Source organism: Halichoeres trimaculatus, unplaced genomic scaffold, assembly GCF_033239565.1.
Source record: "Halichoeres trimaculatus isolate MK-OKI-2021-1 unplaced genomic scaffold, fHalTri1.1 fHalTri1_scaffold_4, whole genome shotgun sequence".
Classification (NCBI taxonomy): Eukaryota; Metazoa; Chordata; class Actinopteri; order Labriformes; family Labridae; genus Halichoeres; species Halichoeres trimaculatus.
The window spans coordinates 12,572,617-12,591,355 of NW_027437182.1; the positions used below are offsets into that span (position 1 = coordinate 12,572,617).

Below are 18,739 nucleotides of genomic sequence, written 5' to 3' on the forward strand. Positions count from 1 at the left end.
ATAAATAAACAAATGGAAAACTAAATAAAACATTGTAAAAAAAAAAAAAAAAAAAAAAAAGGAAGACTTCAGATGAGCGCTTTTTTTTTTCCTGTTCACGTCGCCGTTTCCTTGGCGACGTGAACAGGAAGTGAACGCTGAATAAAGAGTGAAAGACGGTCAAATTTGGGAATAAATTACATACTTTCCCGCCAACATGACTTCTTCAAATTTTAAGATATTTTAGCAGCAGGCTTACTCTAGAATATACAAGTTAATTTCAGAATGTCTACGTCCGTGAGAGCCAGTTCAGCTCCGAGTTCAACGAGGACGGAGCAAGCGCTGGACAGCACAGGTAACGTTTACAGTGCAACTAGTGAGGGTGACTGAACTGGCTCAATGTTACAGTGCTTAGCAAACATTGGCTAGATGTGGTATTTTGTTTGGAAACATAAAACTATGAGAGTTTGCATGTTCAAACTCATATTAAGATGAGAGTGTGCATATTTGATAAGCAGTTAGGTGATTTTTTTGTTTGTTTGTTTGTTTTTGTTGTTGTTGTTGTTGTTTTTTATCTGACTTTGACTTAATGTCCCTCAGCGGCTCAACTGAACTGTCAAGAAGTTGCAGCCCAGGGAAAACAGACACCTCTTCCTCCTGTCAACAAGCAGATCCTCCCAGATGAACTAATGATCAGCCTATCCTCCACTGTCTGTAACAAGATCACACTGGGGCACACTGCACACCATCGACACTGCAAGGTAAACTCAGGCCCCTTTCATTTTTGGTAGGATCATGTGTATTTGTGGCTAACATCAATTTACACTATTGTTACTGTTTTGAATTTGGTTACAGGGCTGTGGTATCAGGAGGCCAGATGCAGTCTGGCATCACCCTCTCAGGCGTAAGAAGTACAAATACTTTATTGAGCAGCCCACATCCGTGACTGGAGCTGGCAGGTCAGCTGGATTAACACAAAAAATATTGTTGAAACTAAATTGTTTTTATAAGCTTGAAAACAATATTAGTTACATTCTGTGCATTCTAAAACTTTTTTTTTTTTTACCTCTCACACTTAAAGAAGAGGGGTAGGATACCAAACCAACTTTTTTTTAATGTATTGCATCATAACAAGGCATTTAGCAAAGTGAAGCATTGTTCTAAACTAAAGCATACTATACTAATCTCTAAAAGGATGGAAAATCATAGATTGTAAACCACTACATAAACCTTGCAAAGAAATATAAAAGGATGCACTTTTAATCTTCTGTTTTGATGCTCTTATATAGGGACATTTCCTTCCTGTGCGATGCTGTCATAACTCAGAAAAAATCAACATCCCTCCCACCAGTGACTGACAAGAGTGGCATTGGAGACACACAGGTTAGTTAGGATTAAAACTACATTGTTCTGTTCTTAAGGATTATCTAATTTTTGTGATGTGCATCTGTCTTCATCTTTTAACATTTACACAAAGTAAAATAAACTGCAGAAAGAAATCTTTTCTTTTTTTTTAATTCTGAGAAGTGGAAGGTTTTAGATTGTATTGAAATACTTAAGTTGCATTATTAACAGATGTATACGTACTTCTACACTCTGTGTCTCTCAGAACTTGAGCATCTCCGACATTTTGATCCCAGATGAGTACCACATTGTGAAAAACAAAGGACTGCGGAGCCTTGAGTTATATGAAGAGTTAGTCTGCTTTTTTCTAACAATCCACTAATTCATAATACCCAGAAACTCTCTGTTTAGTTTTCTTGTCATTCGTCATGTTTCCTCATCTTCTCAGTGCATTCACGGTGCAGCTTCAGGATGATGAGCAGAAGCTTCGGGTCTTCCCTTCACTGTGAGTATCTGACACATGAATACATTTAAGTGCTGAAAAGGATGTGAGATCAATGCTGTCAGGAGAATCAGTTAAATATGTAACAATACAGAGTTGTGTTGTTTGTATGCTTTCTGTCTCCAGCAAACCCAGCAGCAGATTGGAGGTGGTTCAGCTAATGAAAATGATGGATGATATGCTGGAGAAGGCCGGAGTGGATCAGCAAAATGAGGAGCTGACTGAGCTCTCCCAGGTAAGACAGACAGGGCTAAACAAACAGGCTGGATCTGAGGTACCCTGGTACACTGACTACATTTTAATGCTTCAAAATAACGTTTACAGACGTGAAATTTTCCAAAAAGCTAAATCACTTAAAGAAAGTTACACCATCATTCAGTATATCAGAAAAGTTTAATGAAATGTCTTACAGATGGAGCAGTTGTTGGAGCTGGTGCAGGTTGAGCAGAATATCTACAACATTGTTTTCCATGAACTGATCAGGCAGACTAGCGTGAGCTGCTCAGAGAGGGGACAACTGCTCGCCAAACTCAGGTTTGCAGCCAACACGTTGCCTTGATAGTATTAAAAACAAAAACTAAATCATGGAATACGGAATATGGGTGTAGTTCTTTTTGTTACTCCTACTTCATCAAATTGAACCTCTTGTACTGGTTTGTCCAGACAGCGCTATCAGTCCCTGATCGAGCGAATCCCACAGCGTCTGAAGGCTCTGCACACTGAGGCCGTGGCACAGCGGGCTCTTGACCGCAGGCTAACTGAAGAGATCCTTCGCATCAAGATAACCATGCAGGAACTTAGCGTGTATGTGCCTCAGTGTGTTTTGTAATGCTGCTGGGTTGTGATTTCCATAGAGTGATTTTTTTAAGATGAACTTACCAAAGGAAAGAAATTAGGTGTTTTTGAGTAGTGTGTTGGCTCTTTCCGTGTTAATCTTTGTGTTTCTTCCTCTTCACAGGGAGCTATCTAAAATCCGAGAACATGATGCCTTCGTGTCCCAGCAGGCAGAGCTTGCTCACAGGCAGCTGGCTGGAGCACTTGATCAGACTAACACCAGCACAGAGTCAGTCCACTCAGGACTAAATTGAACAACTATCACTTAGTCCAAGTCACATTTTCATCTCATAGTAGCATTGTTGGCTTTTACTGTTCTTCTGCAAAAAACACTCATGTGTATCAGATCTGCCATAAATATAACAAGGTAACGCTTTCAAATGGGTCTTTTCACAGTATGGTCCAGAGCTACCACGAACTGTACGAACTGCAGAGAGGTCGTCTTAAGGCTCAGGTGCTTCAGATGACAAAGGAGAGGGACTACTGGAGCCAGGTCACCTTCTGCCTCGCCCTCAAGGTGTGTGAGCCATGGTGCTTTTTTCCTTTCCGCCAGACCTCATGAATAAATAATAAATTACTTTAGGTTGCCTGCTTTGTTGGAGCCCCAGCTTTCAAAGCAGAATATTGATGCAGGTAGGTAAACAAAGATTTTGCTATTAACTCCTTGGTTTTCATTGAGCATGATTACATAGAGCTCATGATATTGCTACGGATAATGCTTGAAATTAACTCTTTATTGCTCCCCCTGTGAATTTCATTCAAACTTATTGATTCAAAGTGAAATTCTATAGGATTGAAAAAAGCTCAACATGATTTTCTGTGGTCATCAGGTGATCAGTGTGAGGAAGCTACAGTTGTTCAGCCAGCTTCACACCAGTGAGCAGAACTGGTCAAAGACTGCTAAACATTGCAGCATCTTTCTGATGTCAAAGGTAACTATGAAATTAGCATTTTTTAATTGTTTTATGCAATGCTCTAGAAAAAATACAACTCAGTTCCACCAATTATTCAGCGTAGATGTCTGTGCTGGTTGGATTACAATGTGAGTATGACAGTGAACACCCTCCTATAGGACACAGAGGATCTGAAGAGCATTATGGAGCTGTCCACTTATTGCAAAGAGCAGATGACTGCTTTCATGTCCCATCTGAAGAAGACTGAGCATGCTCAGTGTGAACAAATCACTGCCATCCAGCAAAGCATCAACAAGTGGCTCACTTTTTGCATCACTAACAATAAGTAAGGACTAACTGAAATGGTTAATCATTTTCTGTACAATCTGAGAAATCTTATTTGTTCACCTTAATAAGGTTTTCCAGTATTGATATTATGAATGTGAATTCTGCTCAAGATTCTCTCTTTCTATCTCAAGGTGTCCAATCCCAAAATATGAGAAGGCTTCACTGGAAAAGCTTCATGCTGATGTAAAGATATGGTCAAATGTAAGACAGTGCAGAGTGTTATGTGTCTTTTTAAGATTCTGATCTGTTTGAACCATCTCATCACTTAATCCAGTTCATCACTTGTGTGGACTGATATTTGATCGGTTGGCTGATTGTCAGCTGTGTCTCACCTCTGTCACTATTTCTATCTCATCTCTGCCTAACACTGACACCTTTCACTCATCTTACTCATCTTTTTGAAAAGGCATCTGTATATGGCTGAACGTGTATATGCAGACGTGTCTTGACATTCAAACATCTTTGGACCACAACGATCTCAGATTGTTTTTGAACATGCTCATCATTTTTTCTGTCCATAAGTTTCTAGCCAAGTTTGTTACACAAAGATCAAATGAGTGCTTGAAAATATGTCTCACATTGTGCTTTTTCTAGCATCCGCTCGTCCTGTTAGCTGCCCCATAGTCCTTTTCTGTTGTTTTCCCTGTAGATGTTGACCCTCCTGTGTGAATGCTACCAAGGTGAGAAGCTGCTCTGCAGCCAGCAGACGCTCAATAAGCTCACCCTTGTCCAAGAAAGATGGGTGAACATGAGCCTTGAGCTGTACAGACGACACCCTTCTCCTGACGGTGAAGCTCCTGCAGGCCAGCAGGCCCAAAGAGAGCTTGACAAGGACTTGACTGAGCTCCTGAAACAGCTGGATGCACAAGTTACTGGAGAGACTGGTGAGAACCAGTAGCACATAACCTATGGATGGTATCTGTGTCTTGTTTCTCTTAGTGTTGTAATGGTTTTCATAGTGGGATCCTGAGGGTTGAAACTGACTCTTGACATGTCTCTACAGGGATTCATGCACAGATCCGGTCACTTTTGGGGTCCATGGAGTTGTGGGTCTCAAAACTCAATTCAATGATTAGTCAGACGGAAGTAATCCCCACTTCTGATTGGTTGAAACTCGAGAAGGTTCTGCTCAACTGGCAGAGTTTAGCTGAAGACACCTTGAAGAACTTCCTCAGCACACAGCCAGTAAATGAAAACAACAAAAATCCTCCCGACATATAGTAAGTTTTCTACTTACAGACATCCTTGATCCACATTCTTATTTCAGATTTCATGTATAATTTAAAATTATATGTTGTGACAGCGTACGCTGTTTTAAGGAAATGCATTTATTCATCAGTATTTTGTGTATAGTTTTTAGAAAGATCCAAAGAGTAGTATACTACATTAACATGTTTCTGTAAAAGTATTTAAGCTTTTATTTAGACAAAGTTTCAGCAACGAATATCTATTAATTGATGGGAAAAAAAGGCTACATGTGTTTTATTGAAGACTTAATTCTCTAAATATTTTCTTCGTTCATTTCGTATGTTATATTCTTCGTATGTTCTTTTCAAAAAGTGAGAGGACAGAAAACACATCAGATAAAGCACAGGAGTTTATTTCAAACCTGTCCAGTTTTGCTGATGATGAGAACCAGAGACTCAGCGAGGAGGTAAGCACCAACAGGACCCTGCAAAACTGTCTGGCAGGTCTACAAATTATTGCAAAAAGACAAAGCAGAAGTGAAAATGTCCCTTTCACTACATTTTTTCTTGACATGTTAGGACCAGGAATGTGATAGTTCATTTTTGTAGATGCATGCATTCAAGTGGTATTAGTCCACCTCTCTTCTTCCACTTCAAATGTCGCCCTATTCTGTCTCTCCTCCTGTCAGCTTCACTTCCTGATCTTTTTCTCCAGCATGGCTCTAAACCACATTCTCTGGATCTTTCCATTTTAACCAACATGATTTCAGGTAATTCATTTTTTAAAGCTTTTTGTATCTCAGTTTTCGTTTTCTTCTGTACATCTTATTAGGCACTGATACTCTTTCACTATCATACGTCCTTTCTGTTTCTGTGCCCTATTCACTCCTGGAAGAGCAACTGAGGCGTTGGTCACAACAGTATCTCAAGGTCTTGAACCCTCGATGCTTCTCTTTTATAAAGCTAGAGGGTTTTTTGTTTGTTTGCTTTTTACGTTTTAAAAGGTTTATGGAGCTCACATGTTTCTGCCCCTCCCAGGTCACTTCTATTTACATGGCTCAGACCCACTGGATGTTGGATCTTTTGCTTGTCACGGTTCAAGATCACAGTGAGGACCAGAACCAAGTACAAGAACAGCACAACAGAATGAATGTCTCACTACAAAAACTGGATGAGGATGCCAAGACGCTAGCTGAGCGACTTGACATTTTTTCAAAATACATCACAAGGTACACCAGTTTGTTTGTTTATTTTTTTTTAATTATTAACAATTAACCAATGTAACAGGTCAGGGGATGGGATTTATTGAGAAAACAACTTTTGTTTTTGGCTTCAGATCCTGCACACTGATTCTGGAGGGACAGATCCAGCAGAACCCATATGAAACAGATGGTGAAAATGTCATAGATGAATGCACAAAGCTACAGGTAAGAAATAAAAATGAGCAGTTTTCAACTCTAAAAGAGGCCAAACACATTAAAGATTTAACAGTTAGAGACAAGGTTTAATTAAACTTCCCACATCTGTGCTGATTGGTCCTTCTACAGAGGGAGGGTAATGATTGGGTGGAGACTTCTGCAATCCTGCTTTTAGGTGTGAAAGGTGGTCATGGTGAGCTGGTGGTCAAACAGGCTGACTCCACCTCCACCAGTGATGTCTCCTCAGCAGACAACATGTTGACTGTGGTAAGAACTCCAAACTTTATCACTACAATACAAGCCTCATTTTTTCAGTTTGTTAATGATTAATAAATATTTAACCATTAGTAATTATTCATTTTAACACTGACTTTGGCAGTATGTTAAAAAAAACTCTGTGCCAATAAAGTTTATTTTGAATTTGAATTAATGAACAAAAAATGTGTTTAAATCATTATATAAGCATATTGAATATGACTCATGCTTGGCTCTGATTTCTTTTTATGTGTTACTTGGTTATCTACCTTGGTTATCTACCTTGGTTATCTATTCTTATACCTGATGCCAGAACAGTGCCAATATTATAAGACACATGCCATCGACATTATCATTGATATGCTAAGCTGACACCAGCTATCCAATGAAACCACAGTCACAACAACACAATGTAAAATTGAAATTGTGGAGATGAGAGGGTGTTAACGGTTATTTTTTGAACAAACGTTAATGATGTTTGGAAATTAAGATATTTATGTGGACATGTTTATGTTAACAGAAGCAAACAGAGCCTTCAGCAAACACTGAGACCAAACAGGAGCCTGAGGTAGAACAGAAAGAGGCCAGTACAGGTGTAGAGGTATGTACAGGTGTAGCTGTAGATTTATTGTGGTCTGATTTTCTGTAAATGACCATCAGTATTTGTGTCCTGCAGAGGGAACTCTCGGACCGTGAAATCACAGTGGTGAAAATGATTGGCTATGATGGAAACATTACTGACAGAAAGCTTGGAGTGAGCAGTGTCCACCTGAATGGGGTCAGACTGTTAAATCTCTTATTTCTCCTGTCTGTTAGAGTCCCTGTGGTTCCCGCCTGCCTGTCCCTCTGACCAAATTCTGTCTGTCTATCTGTTTGTCAGACTGAGGAGCTGGTTGTGACTCCAGCAACAGATGATGCCCAGAGAGCTTTCAGTGATCTGACTACAGTAGGATTATTGCAACAAGAACTGCTGTAGGATCATGTTTTTATCCATGAATATGCATATAAGGATTTAAACAATATGCCAAGATTTGATACAACTTTCTTATATTGAAGTTGCAGGCTGTGTGTTATTAGTATGATACTTAAGACATGTCAACCAGATTTCTGTGTTTTGTTTAGTGATTCAGAGCTGAGAGCCCAGAGCAGCGAGCAGCGAGCCCTGGAGGCCGAGGAGGCCCTGCAGGCAGCGTTAGAGAAGATAAAGGACCTGGAGAGACAACTGCAAGGTCAACAAAGCCTGGAGCCTGAACAGAGTGAAGGTACCAACTGAACAAAATAATATTATATACCCAAACTATTTCAGAGACGGTAAGGCAGTCTCACAGAGTACATGTTTCATGACTTTGTCTTGTAGAGAAAAGAAACTCTCCACCACCTTTCACACCACCAGTGACACCTCCAGCTTCTACGAAGAAAAGCACAGCTGAAGCCAAACCCTCAGGCAGCAGCAAAAAGAACAAAAAAACAATGAAATGACACATGATGGGGACAAGTCACAGCTCAATAAGCATGGAAAGACAAAGCTGTGTTATTTATTCTCAGAATTCCTTAAGAGTGAAATGTGTGTTTACTTTTTTCTGCAATAAGATTCTGAGAGACTTTATCAGTGCTCCATCATAGTTACATCAATAAAAAACAGTGTTTGAAATCTATCAAGTGTATTTTGATGCTAGGCACATTACCAGCATATGCACAGGGTCTGAGGCTTTTGAGGAAGAGTAAACAAGAAGCATCATTTACTGCTGCTGTCTTAGTTTGTGATTGTTAGGTTTTGTCTCATTAAATAAGGTTTAAAGAGACATTTAAAAAAAAAAGCTCAGACTTTATACTCAATACACTTGGTTTATTTTTTGAAGTATATTATATATGATACTATAACAGTCTATCACATCATTGGCGAGTCTGTCTCATGATCCTTTCTTGATGTTACTCCGTCTTCCTCCATGGCTGGAGGAGGTGGAGGAGGGGGTGGTGGAAGAGAAGAGAGGTCAGGGGTCACATTGAGGAGATCTGGGGCGATAGGAAGGACCAAGGCAGGATGGAGGAGACGGAGGGAAGCCCTGAAGCCCTCCCAGAGATCTCTGTCCTCTTCTGTTGCTTTCACCTAGAAATGACACTTTTCTTTTAAATTCTTCTTAAAGTTTTACAGATAATGAAATCCATAAGTGAAAGAAAAGCAATGCAGTGTGTAAAACCAAGAAGTCTGACCACTTGTAAAGATAAAGAAGCTCACAATGCATGGCTGCAAAAATTTCCTTCTCAGAGTTGTGGTTAAGTTGGGATGAAGGGTCTAAGTATCCAGGAACTAAATTTTTTTATTTTTATTTACAAATTATACCTTTGAAATTGCTCAACAAGCTATGAAATACAAAAAAGCAATACACTGTAAAATGAAAAATATTAGATTATAAGGCATCAGATATACTCACCCTGGCCTGTTGTTGTCTCTTTGCCTCAACCTCAGCAGCTAGACTCTGCTGTAACTCCACAGGAAAACTGAGCTCATCACTGACAGGAAATCAAACAAAATCCTGGTCAGTAAGAGGATCTTCTTCTCTTTTATTTGGTTTCAAATCTGGAGGTATGATTGGAGTCTTACAGGTCCACTCTTTCCACCCTGATGCCCCAGCGGCATGCCACAGAGTCAACAGCTGCTTGTATCTGCTCCCCTGTCTTCCTTCTGTGCAGCAGGACATGGCCGAGAGTATGTTGGGCAAGGATGTCTCTGACCACTGACTGGACCAGAGTCTGCAGCACTGTGGTCAGACTGAACAGAGCTGAGCTGCACAAAGCTATGTTCTCTATCTGATAATAACACACAGCACTTAACTCTGGCCTCACTAGGTCTTTAGTTACCACCTGGATGCAGAAAAACGAGATGTCAGTTGAATGCAATCAAAGCTTTCACGGTGATAAATTAGAACAGTTGGGGAAAACAGTTGAAAAATGAAATGGTAAATGTGTATTGTTCTGTACCGTATGAAGAGGGACCTTCAGCATTTTCAGCCGGACGTCAACCTTGTGGCACACATCTACAAACGGAAGATAAAAAAGAAGACCTAGAAAAAGAAGGAGCAATTTTATCAAAAGACAAAACTGAAATCTTACACATTTTGACTTTGAAAAGCATCTGAAACCACACTTTTTCATAACTACCGCATCTTTAAGAAATAGATAGATAAAAAAAAATTAAAAAAGCAGAATAAAATCTCATCTCCAGGTTTATCATCCATTCTTACAAAGATGAGCTTAAAGTTCACAGTAATAGTTGACAACCTGGTCCTCTGGGTCTCTCCCGCAATAGGTGGCCAAGCCTGAAGATCACAGCCCTCTCATGCTCCCTCACTACCTGTCAGTCAAAGTGGCAGATACTCGTCAGCACTTACAAATGAAGAATGGGAAAGGCTGGGGTTTCAAACTGCCATAATGTAGGCCACATTTTATACTGTAACATTCAAACAAGTTAAATTATGAGGACGCTTACACATTTTTGTTGTTTTGATAATTTACACAAGGCTAGATATAAACCAATATGAATGAAAGCGCTGACTGGTATTACCATATACATGATAATCAGATGACTGAAGTGTGTCAAGGGAAATAGTATGGAGAGGATTCTAGCTTTTCAGTGCATGCTGAAGTTCTTACTTTGACACAGAACCAGATGGAAAAAGGAAAAAAGATGAGAACCAGTATGAGGACAAAGACCATCAGCAGCCATTCAAACACTCCCAGGTTCTTGCGCTTCAAACCTGCAGAAAAAAATAACACACAAGATGATAATTATGAATTGGGAGAACTAAATAACTAATGCTACGCTGATGACATCCAACAAGAAAAGCATTTTTATAAATAAAATTTATTATTATTATTATTAATATTATGTAAAACATGCAGCATCTACAGTGTACCAAGCATTTACTCACCATCCTCCTCTGCTGCCTCCAGGAGCCCCAGGTTCTCCTCCTTGACCTCCTTTTCTCTCACACTGTCTATGTCCACCACAGTGGATTTCACCTTCAGCTCGGGCTCGACTTTCACTTCATTTTTCTCCAGTCTCTCTTTTCTTGACGATAATGATGATGCCTTGGAGACCCTGACTTCATTCAGGGGCCTTTCTCTGTTACTTCTGGGAGGAACTGAAGCTCCTTTTTCCTTCACCTTCCTCGACATCAAACTGGGTCTTGGGGGGAGACTGGGACGGACACCGGAGGAGTTCTCCATGTTAGCTGGAAGCTCCGCAGTGGAGAGCATAGTAGTGATGTGTCAGAGGAAGCTTCAGTTTGATAGAAGGTTGCTGTTTTGCCTTTAGGGGAAAAAAAGATAAAAGGAAATTGAATAAATTTGACAAAGTTAAAATCTATAGCTTTAATTTTGTTTGTTGCGCCCTGTAGCTGGAGGAGAGTGACTGAAGTCAGTGCTGCTGCCTAAACCCAGACAGAGGATACTGTTAATGAGGTGAACTTCAAGACTGTGGGAGTGTGACAGTGGTGGGGGTGTTACTGATCTCCTGCTTTACCATGTCAGGTCAGTGAACTCTAGTGAGCATAATATCCAATATCTCTCCTCAAAGCAACTCACTGAAAATGAAACAGTAATGCTTGATGTGATGTTAAAAAAATATATATATTCAAATGTTACTTGGTTTGAACATAATTTGCACATTAACTCTTGTTCAACAAGCTGTAGGGGTAGTGGAACCCAGGGAGTCGTGTGTCTTGGAAGGGAATGTGCTGATTCATGTCTTCTCTTCTCAAAGAGCTGACATATAGTTTACTTTGTATTTGCAGGAAAGGACACACACTTCCCTCCCTATTGGCTCTTTAATTAAACACATATTTAATTATGTGGCCCTCATGTTCTTCATTGAAACTGCAAAATAATTGGGTGGAAACTTAAGCAAATGGCTGATAAAGCACAGTGAAAAAACAAAAAATCCAAACATTGATTGAGTATATGCCTTGTCAAGTTAGAAGTGACGTTACATAAACTATTTGGGCTATGTTACAAAAGGCCACAAGCTGTCATTCTCTTCTCTTACTACTTTAAACTTAGAAATGTTTAAGGATCTTAGGTCCTCCTAGATTCAAACCAAGATGATTATTTTAGATACTTTGACATTTGTAGTTCAGGTATTAGAAGTGCTTTCCACTTCACACTTCCAGCCTCTATCCTCCTGTCTAGAACCATATCACTGAAAAGCAGCAGTCTGATGCACCACTTTGCAAAACAGTACTTTTCCATTTCACTATTTAATTATGGTCCTTCAAAAGGAGAGCTCAGGCTGTGGTGCCACAACTTTTAATTTCCAACTCACGCTTAAATCTCAGTCCAGGATTTGACTCAGAAATATATCAAACCACTTGGCTGCCTGGGGGTGCCGGTCTTCTAATATTTATTATCTAGTAGTGTATATTATTATAACTTTTTCTTGTTAGCCTATTTCTATTGTTATTGCAACACAGTTTTAAATAATGAAAGTTTGAGTTGTCTCAACTTATAAAGGAAATTGTACCCCCATATACCACTGCATATAGCAGTTTTCTCAAGGCACCAGCAGAGGTCCTCATTTCTTCATCCCGAAGATGATTAACGAGTGTGGGAAAATTGGAAGATGTCTGCATTACATTAAGTCACTCGAAAATTAATACTACTTTAACCTTTTCTTTTTTTATACCTTTTCTTTTTTGATCAAATTTCCATGTGGCTTTTAACGAGTCATTTTGAACTGATTGCGTAAAGACCACTATCTAAGCTTTTTTTTTTGTTGTTGTTCTGTTATGATCTGGGGGTAATAATGAAACTAAAGGATGGGGCCCAGCAACTTCAGCAAATAGTTTAATGTGACAGTAAATCACCTGACAGGACAGTGTAGTGAGCAGTTAGTGAGTGCAATGAGGAAGTGATATAATCTAGATCCTCAAGGTGGCAGTCGTGACACTTCAATGCCGTAAAATCCTAACGCAGAAGAAGCAGTGATTCGTGACGCCAGCACGTCACGTCTCACGCAGCCTGTTGCCAGGAGGAGCAGCGCTTTCGTTAGTGTGAGTGGTAGACGGAGCCGTCGGCTGTAGACGGTCTGTACTCTCGCTCTCCGGTACCGGTTCAGAAGGAAGACCGGACAGACCAAGAATCCTTTCCAACAGGACTGGCAATGGATAATAGTAAACGGACGGTGGTCGTTACAGGTGCGTCGTTATTTTCCCAGCTATGGTTGTCTCTTATCTACAGTGTACACAGCGAGTTGGAGTGGGGAAAAAGTTGACAGCTGCTGGAACGTTAATGGCGTCAGGCTGTTAACTGCTACACTCCGCTGCACTCTCAGACAGTTACAAATAAGGCTTCATGAAAGTTCACTATCATGACGGCTTATCAAGGTGTAGCTGTGTTTTTAGTGTCTGTGTCAGGACAAGCTGCCGAACATAATGATTATTACTGATTCTTCTATCGTCCACGAAAAGCAGCAATAAACAAATCAAAGTAGTAGCTAAATAAATATTTACAATACTTTAGAAGAAATTTTAAGTTGACTGAATTTCTACAGATGTTGCAATTGAGTATTTCCAAATATAAGTGCATGTGGCCTAAAACAGGCTGCACTGAGTAAATGTCAGTTCTTGAATGTTTTTCTCTTAAATGTTGATACATTTTTTTGTATCACTGTAAGTAAAGAAAAAAGAAAAAACAAAGTGATGGTCTACATGTTGTGGATGCATTTTAGGACAGTAGCGTAATTTTTCTTGGAGCAAATCTACAGTCTGAAGCATTGAGATTGTGCAGGACAACGGACGCAGTGACCTGGTGTTTTCAGACACAAAGGGGAGAAGGAGCTCACAGTCCCAGCTGATCCATGATGTGTAGATAGCCTGGGAACTGCACCTTCACAATAGCGTGCCGGCTGGCAGCTGCTGGCCCCTCACTCAGCTCCTTTTCAGCAGCCTGTCAGACAGACTGACCCCCCTCCTCTGTGTAGCCCCAAGGGACCCACTGACCCTTGGAAGGGTGGTGGAAGGGGATCAGTTATAGATGCTTACATAAACAAGCTGAGCGAATATCTGTAAGCTGCTGCTGTAAATTTTCTAGGTCATATGAGAAGTAAGCTACAGGAAGGGGTTTTACTAATCAAGTATAATGTAGATTAGTCTGCCTTCAAGATCTGTTTTGTATTACTCAAATCTGTGTGCAGTTGACATTCTTTACTTGGTGCACAGTATTAGAAAGAGTATTCAACATATTTTTTTGAATACCCTGAGTCAGTCTCTTAAACTTTTTTGTGATATTTCCTGTGAAACATGCAGAACTTATACTCTATCATCTCCGTCAGTTGGATTTTTTATATATAATTTACTCTGTGCAGCATTTAAATAACACAATGTTTGTTTTGCAGGTTTCGGGCCATTTGGAGAACACACAGTAAACGCCAGCTGGGTAGCAGTTCAGGTATATTTTTTTCTCTGTTGACGATTTCATGCACATATTTTTTATGTCACTTCACCACAAGCAGGTGATGCAAGATTTGACAGCTTACACAAGCAGTCAAATATTTAAAAAATGGGTGTAGTTGAGATTGAATAAATATCTCTTGGTGAGCCTGTTTTTTGTGGAGGTGACAAGATGCTCTGATTGCTGCTGGCCAGCCTCACATTGTGCAGCAGTACGTCGATAGGTCTGTCTGTGCTCTGCTGAGGAAACTGCATGTGGGGGATGATGGTGGTTGTCAGGGTGTCTAGACGGACTTGATAAGGATATTAAAGGCAAACAATGGGCTGCTTTGTGGCGGGGTCACAGACGTGGTCGAAAAATCCTCTTTACAATGCAAGTGGGGGTCAGTGTCCGGGCCTGCTGGTCTTGGAGGGAGACAAGGGGAGGTGCTGGTCAATGACACAATGTGACACAGATTTATCTTACTTAGAATATGTCTCACTACATCTCTTATCTCAGGATGGTCCAATGCTGGTTTTATTTAAATATTATATTTATATATTCCTGATGGTATTGAAAATTTAGTTCTGTAACTAATATACACATGAAAAGAGAGATTCCACTGACATCCAACTAAGATGTGCAAACCTTCATCACCAAAACATGCTCTAGATAAAACATCTTTTAAGTTAAAATACGAATTTGAAATAAACTAAGGTGTTAAATGTTTTTGTTTTATTTGGTTTGTTTTTTACTCACACAGGAGTTAAAGAAGCTTGGACTTGGAAGTGAAGTGGACTTGCATGTATCTGAGGTTCCTGTGGAGTATCAGACAGTACAGAGTTTGGTTCCTTCATTATGGAAACAATATCATCCCCAGGTAAGAGAAGAGAAGGCTGTGATGTGATAGAGCCACATAATTCCTCTTTTAAGGGTGCAACACAAAGGGTTGTGTAGACCCTGGTGTGGTACAGTAATTTTTGGATTCAGATCTATGTGGTTCATTTCTGGTCCAATCACAGAAAACCACGTGTCAGATCATGTCAGATAAAAGTAGTAGTAGTAGTAGAAAAGTACAAAAGTCAGGAGAATTGCCAGTTATGTTGCATTACTTTTTTTGCCTTTGGAAAATGATATCTAGTAAATCCATCTTGTATTTTGAATGTTCTCTTTGTTTTCCAGTTGGTTGTACATGTCGGGGTCTCAGGAATGGCCACCACTGTGACGCTGGAGAAGTGTGGCAGAAATCACGGCTATAAGGGCCTTGACAACAGCAGCTTTTGTCCCGATTCCCAGTGTTGTGTAGTGGGAGGCCCGGACTGTATCGACTCAGTTATTGACATGGAATCAGTCTGTAAGAGAGTGACCGCCTCAGGGCTTGGAGTAGCTGTGTCTGTTTCCAAAGATGCTGGAAGGTAACAATTTATTTTCTTTTGCCATTCACGGTTTGCCTTTTGCTTTTTTAAATACAATATGAGGGATCTGTGAAGAGGTGTATAAGATTTCATAGACATTATGAGCAGCACCCTCCAGTGAAATAATTGCGTACTGCAATATCTTTCACAAACTTATTTAAATGCATGTCAGCAGCCACAAAATATATTTGAATGCATGTCATCATTTTGATTTGAGAGAATTTGTAGTGCTAGAGAACTATGTTGTGAGATGTGCCTTTATTGTTAAGCCTCATCAATCCCGCATTAGAATATATAGGAAGGGTAAAATTTACAAACATTTGAAAATGTAAAACATTACCGTAAAAACAAACAACCAAAAAAAACCCCACCTACAATGGGTGCTGGCAGAAGCTGCTAGGGATCAACTGGTTGAGCAGTAGTGTGGTCTTTATATGTATTTAAATAAATGATGAGGGAAAACATGAGATGTATTAAAATAATACTTAAGGATGTAACTAACTCTGAAGCTTGGTTTCACACGTTTTTCTAATCTGGGCTTCAGGTCTCACAGTCACAGATTTATTGAGGCTAATCTGCAAATGAATTTTGTGCCACAAGTAAAACAGTATGTATGTAAACAAAGAACTTTGGATTCTTGATATTATTGTAAATCTTGTTCAGTTAACAGTGTATGCCATGACCTCCATCTAATAAATCCAGGCCCTTCATTAATGTAATGCTTCTTTAACAGGTACCTATGTGATTTCACCTACTACACATCTCTGTACCTAAGCCATGGTCGCTCTGCCTTCATTCATGTGCCTCCACTGGGAAAGCCTTACAGCGGGGAGGATCTGGGCCGTGCGCTAAAGTCTATCATCCAGGAGATGCTGGAGCTTCTAGACCAGGCTGAGGAGAAGATCCACTGCCAGCAGCACTTCCACTAAGTGACCTCCAGATGCCAACCAGCCTCTCCAGCCTTCGACACACAGGGGAAATTGCACTTGACCATAAGTAGCCAAACCTCTTTTTGCTTTTGTTGTGGACAAAACAGAGAACTTCCTCATATTTGATCTTTTAAGCATTTGTTTGCTTTTGTCTGTTCCTTTGTTGCTTTGCTTGATTATGTTATGTTAAATTGTATCCCAGGTGTGTGAAAAGAGGGTTTAATTTAGCACCCTAAGTCCCATTGTTACAAAAGATTTTGTCCGACTCCAAAGGAAGATAAAATATTCTGACTTTTGTGTGAAAAAATGCTAAACATACATAAAAGACACAAATGTTTTACATATGTGTTTATATGAAAGGAATCTGTAGCAGAATACTGAAACCTTTAATCCAAATGTGACTTCTATTAATGCACCTTATAGGGGGTAGGGTTACTGAATGGTTATAGAAGTCACATGTTGGGAAATGGTTATATGTTGTCCTCAGTTTTTAACTCTGAAAACACTCCATTCTGGAGTTTTTACTTTTTTTCAGATGATTTTTAAACCATAAATGTACATGCTACTTTATGTTTTCAGTAGAAATGTATAGCAGTGAACTGTGTTTGCTCATTTTTGTTTCTCTTTCACTAATTTTATAACCATGAAGTTTCACACTTGATGTTGGATTGTTTCTTTGAGTCTCCTTTTTCTTTATAAGAAAACTGTTATTATTTTAATCAGGGAACGGGTTGGTTCCAGCTCTTATTTCCCCAGTTCTTCAGCCCAATTCTGACAGAAAAGCCCTAAGTTCTACATCCTGAGATCTGTCCCCAGGTTGTGCAATGTTATTTTAACAGATCTCAGGTGTGATTATAATTGAAGGGTTACAGATTTCTATCAGGGCTACACTTTTATTTTTGTATCGCTGTGTTGCCTGTTCTTAATCTAAACAATTTGTTCATTTGTATTCTTTTAAAGACAGTGAACTGGTATTGGATGGTCTCCCTCATGCCTACTGCTCCTTGTTGGATTTTAGAAAGTAACTGACATCTGGATCCTTTAGGGCAGTAAAAGCTTTGTCATTTGATTATTGCGTCAGAGCCTAAAAGAACCTGTTGGAGTCTTACTTGCTAGACCTAATTTCTACTCTTCACCAAAGGCTTTCTGATGTCCCCTTCATCAGATCAGATGTTTCTTTATTTTATTTTATTTTAGGGTTTGATTTCAGTAAGTAAGAACCAGTTCAGTCAGGCCATGACTTTTTTCATGTAGCACTTTCTTATCCTTTTTTTTAAATTTTCTTTTTCTTTTTAACTGTATCAGCAATATGGATGGCAAATTCAATGGTGAAAATACCTGCGTTATTTGACTTAATTTTCAGTCACTTTAACTTATAAAATGTAGCTTTTCAAACATGCACACAGCATTTTGATTTGTCCCACCTATTACTTATAGTTGTGTATGTGATGTATGCTTTTAGGTGAGAAATGCTTTATGTTCCTTAGCTTTGGTTTGTTCTGTCAAGTTGAACACACTGCAGGCGAATCTACAAACATTTTTCTGGTCGAGGTCTACTTTCTGCCTTAGCATTCTGTGCCTTGCTAGTGATATAGTGTGTTATGAAAAGACCTTAAAGTCGCTCAGCAGTTCAGTTCAAAGATATTTCACTGGTGCTGTCCAGTCAGATATGTGGCTACCTCATTTTTTTATCTTTGTGTGTTTGCTCTGTTGTACAATAACACAATGGCTCTTCAGATAAATGTGGGTTTCTCTATTTCGGGAAAATCTTTACAAAAGTGTCTTCTGATGTTAACAAAGCCGGTTACAGTTGGTAACTTGGCTTTGTAGGAAGGAAAGGCTTTGAAATAAAAAAGAATAACAATTTCAAGAAAGGTCTTTTGTGTCTGTCATTAAAACAAGCTAACATTAATGCTACCTGTATTCTATACATTCAACAATGTGTTTAAAGTTTTTAATTCCATCTTTTGTATATACTTCTGGCAAATGTATTTTTATTTACCTGCACTGAATAAGATGCATATGTCTACATCTTTTTACATCTTGTTCTTGCTGCTGCTGGCAACTTATTTCGTTCATATTCTACAAGTGCATCTAAAAGAACAAGCATCCTTTATTTTCACAATGCTTATCTAAGAGGTAAACTTAAATATGCTTTATCTTTGATGGATATCAGGTTATACATTTGATCAATTTTGTTTCACTAAGAT

The 18,739-nt window shown here is 39.4% G+C and overlaps 3 protein-coding genes across 6 annotated transcripts; 2 read left to right on the forward strand and 1 right to left on the reverse strand.

Annotated features, from left to right (window-relative positions):
• The first annotated feature begins 126 nt into the window (after positions 1-126).
• axdnd1 (axonemal dynein light chain domain containing 1) lies at positions 127-8,396 on the forward strand. 4 transcript variants are annotated; one of them, XM_074668331.1, is made up of 27 exons: positions 127-334; positions 580-740; positions 835-938; positions 1,269-1,362; positions 1,589-1,674; positions 1,772-1,828; positions 1,952-2,060; positions 2,238-2,359; positions 2,489-2,629; positions 2,784-2,888; positions 3,056-3,176; positions 3,490-3,591; positions 3,732-3,898; positions 4,032-4,101; positions 4,550-4,784; positions 4,904-5,120; positions 5,461-5,554; positions 5,803-5,857; positions 5,983-6,017; positions 6,126-6,316; positions 6,424-6,514; positions 6,635-6,772; positions 7,281-7,361; positions 7,437-7,538; positions 7,641-7,732; positions 7,883-8,022; positions 8,118-8,396. In XM_074668331.1, the coding sequence occupies exons 1-27, from the start codon at positions 265-267 to the stop codon at positions 8,237-8,239; spliced, it is 3,102 nt and encodes a 1,033-aa protein (XP_074524432.1). In that variant the 5' UTR covers positions 127-264; the 3' UTR covers positions 8,240-8,396. The 4 variants fall into 4 exon arrangements, 3 of the variants coding, with proteins under 3 accessions (XP_074524432.1, XP_074524431.1, XP_074524433.1); XM_074668330.1 differs by having other exon boundaries at positions 5,983-6,316; XM_074668332.1 differs by lacking the exons at positions 5,803-5,857; positions 5,983-6,017.
• Positions 8,397-8,648: 252 nt separating this feature from the next.
• nphs2 (NPHS2 stomatin family member, podocin) lies at positions 8,649-10,987 on the reverse strand. The gene is made up of 7 exons (XM_074668956.1): positions 10,690-10,987; positions 10,412-10,515; positions 10,040-10,112; positions 9,740-9,822; positions 9,363-9,622; positions 9,193-9,271; positions 8,649-8,867 (listed from the first exon to the last, which is right to left on the reverse strand). Exons 1-7 carry the CDS (start codon positions 10,985-10,987, stop codon positions 8,649-8,651), a joined length of 1,116 nt encoding a protein of 371 aa, XP_074525057.1.
• A 1,734-nt stretch (positions 10,988-12,721) lies between these two features.
• LOC141788557 (pyroglutamyl-peptidase 1-like) lies at positions 12,722-18,361 on the forward strand. The gene is made up of 5 exons (XM_074667430.1): positions 12,722-12,951; positions 14,151-14,203; positions 14,949-15,065; positions 15,368-15,600; positions 16,334-18,361. The coding sequence occupies exons 1-5, from the start codon at positions 12,918-12,920 to the stop codon at positions 16,527-16,529; spliced, it is 633 nt and encodes a 210-aa protein (XP_074523531.1). The 5' UTR covers positions 12,722-12,917; the 3' UTR covers positions 16,530-18,361.
• Positions 18,362-18,739: the final 378 nt, after the last annotated feature.

What these genes read in the sequence shown, in the direction of transcription:
- LOC141788557 (XM_074667430.1), top strand. Translation starts at nt 12,918, where the DNA reads ATGGATAATAGTAAACGGACGGTGGTCGTTACAG. An exon ending in GGAAACAATATCATCCCCAG is followed by an intron (nt 15,066 to 15,367) that starts GTAAGAGAAGAG and finishes TTTGTTTTCCAG; the next exon opens with TTGGTTGTACATGTCGGGGT. An exon ending in GTTTCCAAAGATGCTGGAAG is followed by an intron (nt 15,601 to 16,333) that starts GTAACAATTTAT and finishes CTTCTTTAACAG; the next exon opens with GTACCTATGTGATTTCACCT.
- nphs2 (XM_074668956.1), bottom strand. Translation starts at nt 10,987, where the DNA reads ATGGAGAACTCCTCCGGTGTCCGTCCCAGTCTCCCCCCAAGACCCAGT. An exon ending in GGAGAGACCCAGAGGACCAG is followed by an intron (nt 9,823 to 10,039) that starts GTTGTCAACTAT and finishes TTCTTTTTCTAG; the next exon opens with GTCTTCTTTTTTATCTTCCG. An exon ending in TGAAGGTCCCTCTTCATACG is followed by an intron (nt 9,623 to 9,739) that starts GTACAGAACAAT and finishes TTCTGCATCCAG; the next exon opens with GTGGTAACTAAAGACCTAGT.
- axdnd1 (XM_074668330.1), top strand. Translation starts at nt 265, where the DNA reads ATGTCTACGTCCGTGAGAGCCAGTTCAGCTCCGAGTTCAACGAGGACG. An exon ending in CAGACTAACACCAGCACAGA is followed by an intron (nt 2,889 to 3,055) that starts GTCAGTCCACTC and finishes GTCTTTTCACAG; the next exon opens with TATGGTCCAGAGCTACCACG. An exon ending in TTTTGCATCACTAACAATAA is followed by an intron (nt 3,899 to 4,031) that starts GTAAGGACTAAC and finishes TTCTATCTCAAG; the next exon opens with GTGTCCAATCCCAAAATATG.